The sequence below is a fragment of the Nannospalax galili genome, unplaced genomic scaffold, assembly GCF_000622305.1.
Source record: "Nannospalax galili isolate Female #2095 unplaced genomic scaffold, S.galili_v1.0 scaffold711, whole genome shotgun sequence".
In the NCBI taxonomy this organism is placed as follows: Eukaryota; Metazoa; Chordata; class Mammalia; order Rodentia; family Spalacidae; genus Nannospalax; species Nannospalax galili.
The window spans coordinates 86,312-97,519 of record NW_008328585.1 but is presented as its reverse complement, the minus strand read 5'-3'; the positions used below and the strand labels follow the sequence as shown (position 1 = coordinate 97,519).

Sequence of the window (11,208 nt, the reverse complement as noted above, 5' to 3'; positions counted from 1 at the left end):
TCATGTATGGTCAGTTAGGACAGTTATGACAGGCACGTTAGCACAGTGAGGACAGTGTGTTGGGTCAGGGCATTAGGTCAGTTATGATCAGTTAGGACAGTGTGTTGTGTCAGGGAGTTAGGTCAGTTATGGTCAGTTAGGACAGTGTGTTGGGTGAGGGCGTTAGGTGAGTTATGGTCAGGACAGTTAGGAGAGTTAGGACTGTTAGGACAGTTAGGACAGTGTGTTGGGTCAGGCTGTTACATCAGTTATGGTCAGTTAGGACAGTTATTACAGTTAGGACAGTTAGACAGTTAGGACAGTTAGGACTGTTAGGACAGTTATTACAGTTAGGACAGTTAGGACAGTTAGGAGACTTAGGACAGTTAGGAAAGGACAGTGTGTTGGGTCATGGTCATGGTGTTAGGTCAGTTACTGTCAGTTAGGATATTTAGGACAGTTAGGAGAGTTTGTACAGGATAGTTAGAACAGTGTGTTGGGTCAGGGTGTTAGGTCAGTTACGGTCAGTTAGAACAGTTAGGACAGTTAGGAACGTTAGGAGAGTTAGGACAGTGTGTTGGGGCAAGGTGTTAGGTCAGTTACAGTCAGTTAGGACAGTGTGTTGTTTCAGGGAGTTAGGTCAGTTACGGTCGGTTAGGACAGTGTATTGGGTGAGGGTGTTAGGTCAGTTACGGTCAGTTAGGACAGTTAGGACAGTTAGGACATTTAGAAGAGTTACGTCAGTGTGTTGGGTCAGGATTTTAGGTCAGTTACTGTCAGGACAGTTAGGACAGTTAGGAGAGTTAGGACAGTTAGGACAGTGTGTTGGGTCAGGGCGTTAGGTCAGTTTCGGTCAGTTAGGACTGTTAGGACATTTAAGACAGCTAGGAGAGTTAGGACAGTGTGTTGGGTCAGGTAGTTAGGTCAGTTACGGTTAAGACAGTTAGGACAGTTAGGACAGTTATGAGAGTTAGGACAGTTATGAAAGCGTGTTTGGTAGGGTGTTAAGTCAGTTACGGTCAGTTAGGACAGGGTGTTGGGTCAGGGTGTTAGGTCAGTTAAGGCCAGTTAGAACAGTGATTTGTTTGATCTGAGTTCTAGGTCAGCTACGGTCAGTTAGGACAGTGTGTTGGGTAAGGGTGTTAGGTCAGTTACGGTCAGTAAGGTCAATTAAAACAGGACAGTTAGGACAGTTATTGTGTTGACCCAGGATGGTAGGTCAGTTACGGACAGCTACGACAGTTAGGACGGTTAGGAGCATTAGGACAGTTAGGAGAGTGTATTGGGTCAGGGTGTTAGGTCAGTCATGGTCAATTAGGACAGTGTGTTGGGTCAGGGTGTTAGGTCAGTTACGGTCAGTTAGGACAGTGTGTTGTGTCAGGGCGTTACGTCAGTTACAGTCAGTTAGGACTGTGTTACTAGGTCAGTTACTGTCTGTTAGGACAGTGTGTTGGTTTAGGTTGTTATGTCAATTACAGTCAGTTAGGACACTTAGGACATTTAGGAGCATTAGGACACTTAGGACAGTGTGTTGACTCAGCGTGTTAGGTCAGTTACAGTGAGTTAGGACAGTTAGGACAGTGTGTTGGTTGAGGGTATTAGGTCAGTTATGGTCAGTTAGGACAGTTAGGACTGTTAAGACAGTTAGGAACGTTGGGACAGTTAGGACAGTTAGGAGCATTAGGACAGTTAGGACAGTGTGTTGGTTGAGGGTATTAGGTCAGTTACGGTCAGTTAGGACAGTTAGGACAATTAGGACAGTTAGGAGCATTAGGAAAGGCAGGACAGTGTGTTGGGTCAGGGTGTTAGGTCAGTTACAGTCACTTAGGACAGTGTGTTGGGTCAGGGTGCTAGGTCAGTTATGGTCAGTAAGAACACTGTGTTAGGTATGTCAGTTACTGTGTGTTAGGACAGTGTGTTGGTTGGGGGTATTAGGTCAGTTACGTCAGTTAAGACAATTAAGACAGTTAGGACAGTTAGGAGACTTAGGACAGGCAGGACAGTGTGTTGGGTCAGGATTTTAGGTCAGTTACAGTCCATTACAACAGGGTGTAAGTTCAGTTACGGTCAGTTAGGACATTTAGGACTGTTAGGACAGTTAGGACAGTTAGGACAATGTGTTGTGTCACAGTGATAGGTCAGTTATGGTCAATTAGGACAGTGTGTTCGATAAGGTGTTCGATAAGTGTTCAATAAGGGTGTTAGGTCAGTTACTGTCAGTTAGGACAGTTAGGACAGTTAGGAGAGTTGGGAGAGTTAGGACAGTTAGGACAGTGTGTTCGGTCATGGTGTCATGTCAGTTACAGTCAGATCAGTTACGGTCTGTTAGGGCAATTAGGACAGTTAAGACAGTAAGGACAATTAGGACCGTTAGGACACTGTGTTGGTTGAGGTTATTAGGTCAGTTACGGTCAGTTAGGACAGTTAGGACTGTCAGGACAGTTAGGATAGTTAGGAGCTTTATGACAGTTGGGACAATGTGTTGGTTCAGGATGTTAGGTCAGTTACAGTCAGTTAGGACAGTTTGTTGGGTCAGGGTGTTAGGTCACTTATGATCAGTTAGGACAGTATGTTAAGTAGGTCATTTACTATCTGTTAGGACAGTGTGTTGGTTGAGGGTGTTAGGTCACTTATGGTCAGTTAGGACAGTTAGGATGTTAGGACAGTTAGGAGCATTAGGACATTTAAGACAGTGTCTTGACTCAGGGTGTTAGGTCAGTTATGATCACTTAGGACAGTTAGGACAGTTATGAGCATTAGTCCAGTTAGGACAGTGTGTTGACTCAGGATGTTATTTCAGTTACGATCAGTTAGGATAGTTAGGACAGTTAGGACAGTTAAGACAGTTCGGACAGTGTGTTGGTTGAGGGTATTAGGTCAGTTATGGTCAGTTAGGACAATTAGGACCGTTAGGACATTTAGGAAAGTTAGGACAGTTAGGGTAATGTGTTGGTTCAGGATATTAGGTCAGTTACAGTCAGTTATGACAGTTAGGACTGTTAGGACAGGTTGGACAGTTAGGACAGTTAGGACAGTGTATTGGTTGAGGTTATTTAGTCAGTTATGGTCAGTTACGGTCTGTTAGGACTGTTAGTACAGTTAGGACAGTCAGGACAGTTTGGAAAGTTACCACAGTTAGGACAATATGTTGAGTCAGGATGTTAGGTCAGTTACAGTCAGGACAGCATGTTGGGTCAGGGTGTTAGGTCAGTTACCGTCAGTTAAGACAGTTAGGATAGTTAGGACTGTGTGTTAGGTCAGGGTGTTATATCTGTTACGGTCTGTTAGTACAGTGTGTTGGGTCAGGGTGTTAGGTCAGTTACCATCAATTAGGACCGTTAGGACAGTTAGGACATTTAGGACAGTTAGGAGAATTAGGACATTTAAGACAGTGTGTTCAGTCAGGATATTAAGTCACTTACCGTCAGTTAGGACAGTGTCTGATGCCCTCCAAGACCACCAGGCTTGGAGCTCCAACAAGATAGGAATCAAGACATGAGTCTTGATGTTATTGCAATAAGTTTATTTAAAGATAGACTCTTAACAATCAAGCAAGTATAGGCACAATCATAAAATGAATCTAATGTGAGTTACATAGAGATTATATAGGAAACAGATCTGGAGTAACCAAGAAGTAACCAAGGAATCACTAAGGATACATTACTAACAGAAAGTAACTAAGGATGCAGCACATAACTGCATCACGTCAGCATCACCTGATACTCACATGATAGTTACAGATACATAATATTTACAATCTCTTGGATACAATGTGTATTGCCTATGATCACTCTTGACAGCTACTAGAATTTATGATTTTTATATAGAAACCAAGTAAACAGTGATGAGAGACTCCACTGCCCTTAAACTGAAACAAAACTCTTTAGTTATGTTTTCAAGATAACCAATTAATCAAGAAGGCATAGCCTGTCAACTCCATCCGCTGAAGCAAAGAGCAGAGAAGCTCTTAAAGTGCCAGTCTTCTTTTCGTCTATGCTTAAGTCAAGCATGGCTCCTCACATTTCCCCCTTTCTTTTTATATTTTTAAGATTTAGAAAAACGCCAAGACTGGGATGGAAAGACCGTGCCTGTCTTAGGTTGTCCTCTACCAGAGCAAAAGCCATTGGTTGATCGGCCAGCGATCTGCTTCACTCTGAGAAGATCTTACCCATCACTGGCTAACCAGCCTCCAAGAAGCTCCCGTCATTGGCCACGGCCATGGGGAAGAAATGGGAAAATCTCCTTCAAAAAATATTTTTCAAAGTATTTTCAAAGCTGTTGGAATCTTCTTGCTACTGTTATGTAAAACTGAGTCAATCAGGCCAAAGTCCCCCTTTTGTTTATAGTAAAATAAAAACAGGAAAACCGGCAGAAACTCAGCACCACATGTGTAAAGATGTCAGAGTAGACATAAAGGAACATAGTAACCTCTAAGAAGTAACTAGAACCTTAAATTTATATTATTATACCCTGATTATACAATTTGATACATAACATAAAGAAACTTAAGAAGTGTAGAGATAGCAAAATAAAGTTGAAGTAAAGTTCATGAAAGCTTTTATGGCAACGTTGAACAAGGTCTTGCATGAGTCCTGAAGCGTCGCACCAGCAGTAGTAGCAAGAGCAGCCAAAGCAGTGATCAATCAGGTCAGTGATGCATCGTAGAACAAGGCCAATTAAGCATAACGGCGGGCGCCATACATTGGAAGAAATCCGGGCGAAGAAGAGGAAGAGGAAGAAGAAGAGGAGGCACATGAGTACATCATCAATCAGCACAGTTCAGATCACCAGGAAGCACAGAATCATGAAACTCAGCAAACTACACCAGCCGTTCTGGCAACCAACTGGCACTTTCAGCATCCTGTGGGGAAACACAAACATGTCCTCGCCCCCAAATGAGCACTGGATCTGGCCCATTCCATAGTCCTGTGTAAGGATCTTTCCATTTAACCTTTGCATAATCTGTGGAAGTAGAAGGATGCCACAATCTATCCGCTGCAGAGCGACCTTGTGCATCCAAATTTAAGAAATTTAAAATAAAGAGAGTATGATTTAATAGTTTTGTAGTGAATGGGTATACAATTGTCCTGTTTTAATTTTTTCCAGCTGCATCTTAAGAGTGCTATGAACACGTTCAACAATACCCTGACCTTGTGGATTATAAGGAATGCCTGTTTCATGCTGAATAGCAAAGTGCACACAAAACTGGAATTTTCGAGAAGTATACCCAGAACCATTATCTGTTTTTAAAATTTTTGGTGTTCCAAGTACTGAAAAGCATTGAATGCAGTGAGTGATCACATGTTTAGTATTTTCACCAGTAAGAGCAGAAGCAAGTATAAATCCAGAGAATGTATTTATAGTAACATGGACATATTTCAATCGTCCAAATTCAGGAATGTGGGTAACATCCATTTGCCATAATTGATTAGGGACAAGTCCACGAGGGTTGATCCCTACATGTGGTACTTGAGTAACAGTAGGACAGTGAGGACAATGGCGAACAATATCTCGACCAGTCTTCTCTAGAGATACCAAATTGGAGCCGTAAACTATTACTATTTTGATGTGTAGCATGAGCTTGCTGAGCAAGCACCACTTCAGAGAAAGCTACAGTCTTTGTGTGAAGATCAGCCAAATTGTTTCCTTGAGCTCAAATATGAGTCACAAAAAATTTCTTTGTTCTGGTAATAATAGAAGACTGAATTTGTGAGAGCAATTCATGTACTATGCTATTAGAAATTTTTATAATAGGAACGGTTTCCAACAGACATAAAGCAGAAAATACATAAAAACTATCAGTAAAAAGATTAAACTCTTGATCTGGGAATTTTTGAAAAACTAAAGCAACAGCTTGAAGTTCAGCAATTTGCACTGAAGAATGTGGTGTATGCACAACAACATTTTCTCCATTGGCAACATAGGAGGCGCTTCCATTGGAAGAGCCATTGGTGAAAATTAACAAAGCATCTGGCAAAGGAATAGAACTTTTAACCTTAGGAAATACAATGTCTGTAGTTTGAAAAAACTGTAGATGTTTATGTTTGGGATAATGATTATCAATATGTCCTGAATAATTGGCTAAGGCAATTCCCCAAGCATCAGAAGTTTGAAACAGCCAGTCAACTTGAGATTTACTAAAAGGAACTATTATTTTAGCAGGTTCTTTTCCAAAATATTTAGTAGACTCAGATCTAATGAGTTGTATCAATGTAGATACTGATTCAAGATAAGGAAGTAAGACTTTAGCAGGGGACACAGGCAAGTGGATCCATAATAATGGACCATCTTGCCATAAAACAGCAGTTGGAGTATGATTAGTAACAAAAATACTTGTTGTATGATAGCAGATTCAACTTTTTTCTAATGCTTCACGTGCATCTGTAGTAAGTTCTCTCAGGATTCCCCACTAAAATTTAAAACAAGGGGCGTAATTCATGGGTTGTAAGTTTTAAATAGGGATGTAACCAATTAATATCTCCCAATAATTTTTGAAAGTCATTAATGATTTTAAGATTATCCTTTCTGATCTGCATTTTTTTGAGGTTTAATTTCCTTAGGATAGAGAATATGACCCAAATAAAAATAAGGAGGATGTCTCTGAATTTTTTCAGGAGCTATTGAAAAAATTGCTGTAAAGCCTTTTTGATAGAAATAAAAACCTGTAGAAGCAAGTTCTCATTTTTATGAGCTAACAAGATATCACCCATATAATGGATAATGTAGACATGTTCAAAAGACTTACGTACTTCCCGAATGGCCTGAGCCACAAATTTTTGACACAAAGTAGGACTGTTAGACATACCTTGAGGTATGGCACTTTAAAATTTACTGATGGTACACTAAAAGAAAATCTTTTACAGTCCTGTGGTGTTAAAGAAATAGTATAAAAACAATTTCTCAAATCTAAAATAATTTTATAAGTATCTTGAGGTACAGCAGAAGGCAAAGGTCATCCTGGTTGTAGAGCTCCCATAGATTCCATAGTTTCATTAATTTTTCTAAGCTCTTGCAACAACCTCCACTTCCCTGATTTCTTTTTTATGACAAATATTGGAGAGTTCCATGGAGAATTAGAGGGCACAGTATGTCCTGCGTTGAATTGTTCCTGCATTAACTGCTCAACAGCAACTATTTTTTCTACTGAAAGAGGCCACTGAGGCACCCATACAGGGTCTTCAAATTTCCATATAATTGGATCTGCATGAGTTGCAGGCTGCTCAGCGACCTCAACTAAAAATGTCTTAAACTAAGTTTATCAGTTTTCAATGGTGGTTGGGAAGACCTGACTTGATTTTGTGAACTAGCAATACAAACTCCCATTTTATACATAATATCTCGACCCCAAAGATTCACAGGCAGTCCAGAGATTGCAAAAGGAACAAACAGGCCTTCCTTTCCTTCATCATCTTGCCAATGAAGGTCATCACTACTTTGTTCTGGATTCATACTCTGTCCAATACCTTGTAGATGAGTAATAGTAGTCTTCTTAGGCAATGATTTTGGCCATTGTTGCTCTGATATTACAGATACATCTGTACCTGTATCTAGCAAAACTATAAAGCGTTTCCCATTAATTTTTAAAATTAATTCTGGCTGATTTTCATGAATTGACTGAACCTAATATGTATGAGAATCTAAAGCCTCGAGATCCCTTAATCCTTTTTTTGGCATTAATGTTCAGTGGAGAACAGGGGAAGCAAGATTAACCATGCTAAACATTGTCCTTGCTGAATTACAGAAATTTTTGAAGGGGAATGCACCATAATTTTTATTTCTCCCTGAAAATCTGTGTCAATAACTCCAGGAGAAACTAATAATCCTGTCATAGAAACACTATTTTTGCCTAATATTAAACCCATTGATCCTGGAGGCAAAGGGCCAAAAATCCCTGTTGGTAAAGCTTGCATTCCCATTTCTGGAGTTAGCACTGTGTAAATGGAGGAGCTGAGGTCTAATTCTGTGTTGCCTGAGTTTGCTCGGAGAAGTCCTGAAATGGATTGTTTCCCTTCTGAAATGCCCCATAATTTTGTCTCGGGGTCTGAGGCTGGCCCCTTCTCCCGTTTCCCAAAATAGATTTGTCTTGAAGATCTCATGTCATCCTACAATATCTAGGCCAATGTTTACCTTTTTTACAGCGAGGGCACATTGGAGGACCTTTTCCCTGTCTGAAGTTAGAAGTGCCACGAGGGCAACTGTTTTGGGAATGTCCTTGTTGTCCACACTTGAAGCATCTTTTCTTGCTTTGCTGTTGAAATATAATATCTTTCATAGATTTAGCTTGCAAAGCAGCAGCTATAGCTACTCCCTGGGTATAAGAAGGCCCAATGTCAGAACAAAGTCTAATATAATCAAACAGGTTGCCTTTCTTTCTATAAGGCCTGAGTGCAGCTTGACACACAGAGTTAGCATTTTCATAGGCTAGTTGTCTTACCAACAATAAACCTGCATCAGTGTCTCCAATAAGCTTTCTTGTAGCCTGTAAAAGTCTAGACACAAAATCCTGATATGCCTCATCAGGACCTTGTCTAATCTTAGACAGATTCTCAGTCTGCTGTCCAGATGATGGTAGCTTATTCCAAGCCTTTTTTGCTGCAGCACTAGTTTGAGCATATGCAGCGATATTAAAGGTTATTTGTTGTGCTGTTTCTCTATATTGTCCTTTACCTGCAAGCATATCAAAATTTATGGCAATATTTTGAACTCTATTAATGTCTGCAGTAGCCTGACACAATTCTCCAAATTCTGACTTCCACAAAAGATAATGCCCTCCTGACAGACAAGCTCTTGCTATCTGTTTCCAATTGTTAGGAGCCAAAACTTCAGTAGTCAGAGACTCCAACACAGCCTGAGTAAAAGGAGCTGTAGGTCCATACTGTGAACAAGCAGATTTTAATTCTTTTAACTGTTTAAATGGAAAAGGAATATGCGTCCTAATTCTATTTCCCTGTCCATCATCCTGTTCCATAACTGGAAAAAGATTAAATTCTGATATATCATCTCCTTTTGCAGCTGCTTGCTGCACAATCCTTTGTAATGGTGACATTAAAGACAAAGGACAAGAAGGAGTAGAAGAATTGTTTACCATAGCAATGACAGAGTTATCTCCTATCTCAGGAGAATCTAGTCCTGCAATATTAGAAGGAGTAGAGGAATCTTTAAAAAGCAACTTCTTCTCCTTATCATGCATCTGATTTACCTATAAATGTAATTGTTTTTGTATATGCTTTATCTGTTTTTCCATTTCAGGCTGTTCCTTTAGAAATTAGGAAGGAAAAGAATTTTCTTGTAATTTTAAAGCGGAAACCTTTTCAGTTAAATCAAATTCCCCATCATAATTATCTCACAAATCATCAAATAACCTCAAAGTATCATCCATTTCATATTCTGGGGGAGCAGAAGGTTGATTAACACAATTCAGTCCACACTTATCAGATATTCTCTCTTTTTCTGATCATGAATCCAAAGAATCTCGAATTAGAGTCCAGAGACTAAAAGTATCTATCGGAACCTTCTTTGGTCCTTCCTTATCATAATAATCTTGCAGCTCTTTTCCCAATTTTTGCCATATTTCTATATTCAAGGTACCCTGCTCAGGAAACCAAGGATAAATCTTTTCAACAAAATCCATAAAGTCATTTAATTTTTGTGAGCTCGCTTTGGCACCTCTTACCTTAAGGATATTTTTAAGCATATGTACAAAAAGCAAACGGCTATTGCCTTGTCCCATACTTACGCCTTTATGAAAGAAAATGTTAACCTAAAAATAAAAGTAAGAAACAAAATTTGACAAATAAAAATTTTAAGATCTTATAAAAGCTCTAAATAAGGAGGAAAGAGAAAATACTTTCTTCTCTTTGAAGCTTTCAAGAAGTATGCAAAAGCACACTTCAGGGCCTGTCAATATAATGACTTGTAAGCAAAAGAGTTACCTATATACCAAGCATGTGTCCAAGGTAACAATCAACAAACCAATCTTGGACACAAAACCACTCCCTTATTCTAGAAACAGGGTCACTAATGTAACATAAACAAACTTTAAAGCAACAAACTTAGGACAAGTATCTATGGAAACCTAAACAAACTTAACAATTAAATTTAAACAAACAAACTAAAGAAAATCTTTTGAAACTATCTTTAAGAGAAATATACATCACATATATAATTTTATTAATGAAATTTTGGTTACTGGTACCAGTTTATCTAATTAAAAATTTAAATTTAGAAGTGTGCACAGTTTAATTGATGTCTTTAAAATTGATGGATCCAGATTTTATAATTTATAAAACATACAAGACAAATAAAACTCAAATCACAAGCAAAAAAGATATCTTAACAAGTAATCTAATATATACACTATTTTACATTCAATCTATCCATTCCATAATTTGTTACAATTAATATATAAAGAAAAGAATATATACAAAACATATAAGACATACTACAATGCAGCTGCAAAATAAGCCCAATTTCAGCACACAACTCTAAAGTTTGACTAGTTGCCCAAGTCAGAACACAACCAGTTTTTGGCAACCATAAAGGCTGCGATAAGGAGCTCCAATATACACATGCCTACAGGATGCCACCTCATAAGCATACCTGAAGTAGGTGATTGTCCACCGACCTGTCACATCGGGGAGAACACATCACAAACTCATACATCATCACCATTTTCATCAGACAAGGCACCACCAGCCAAACATTTTTATTGAGGGTAGATTAGTAATTTAAGAATTGGTACCAATAGATCTAATTAATAAATTTAGAAAAAGCATGTCGGAAAATAGTACCCAGCGCAGATCTGCAAAAAGTATCAACAACGCGTGGGCACACCAGTTATACATCCCCTATGGGCCCACCAGCCAGAGACGGCTCTGTCAGCCTCCAAGAACAGCCCTCACTACTGCCTCTTATCCCGTTCAACCTACTCTCGCTACGTTTACTGGGGTGGTTACTAGTAGCCGCTAATAACCTAGAAACTGAACATGAGGTGAGTGCACTTACTAAGTCAACCCTACATGCCAATGCAATAACACATGCAGGCTGTTCTCACATCCTTTCACGGGGTCAGGGGTTTAACCTGAGCCTGGAAAATTCTTGAGAACGCAGCTTTTTTTTTTAGAATAATTATAGCTTAAGTCTGAAGAGAAAGGACCAGTTTCTTTCCAGAGTCAGCTTCCCACTTTCACCTCCTTATTTACATATTACGTTAGTAACGTATCCAAGAAG

The 11,208-nt window shown here is 39.3% G+C and overlaps 1 protein-coding gene across 1 annotated transcript; it reads right to left on the bottom strand.

The window, feature by feature from the left end:
* Positions 1 to 4,758: 4,758 nt before the first annotated feature.
* LOC115069289 (endogenous retrovirus group K member 10 Gag polyprotein-like) lies at positions 4,759 to 10,650 on the bottom strand. Its single transcript, XM_029560668.1, has 5 exons — positions 10,579 to 10,650; positions 9,653 to 9,739; positions 8,107 to 9,178; positions 5,768 to 5,949; positions 4,759 to 4,986 (listed from the first exon to the last, which is right to left on the bottom strand). Exons 1-5 carry the CDS (start codon positions 10,648 to 10,650, stop codon positions 4,759 to 4,761), a joined length of 1,641 nt encoding a protein of 546 aa, XP_029416528.1.
* Positions 10,651 to 11,208: the final 558 nt, after the last annotated feature.

Excerpts from the sequence above, each read along its gene's own strand:
- LOC115069289 (XM_029560668.1), bottom strand. The coding sequence starts at position 10,650 with ATGGTGATGATGTATGAGTTTGTGATGTGTTCTCCCCGATGTGACAGG. Across the intron at positions 9,179-9,652 it reads TGCTTAAAAATATCCTTAAG|GTAAATCAGATGCATGATAA; the intron begins GTAAGAGGTGCC and ends TTACATTTATAG. Across the intron at positions 4,987-5,767 it reads TTTTTACTGATAGTTTTTAT|GTCGCTCTGCAGCGGATAGA; the intron begins GTATTTTCTGCT and ends TGGATGCACAAG.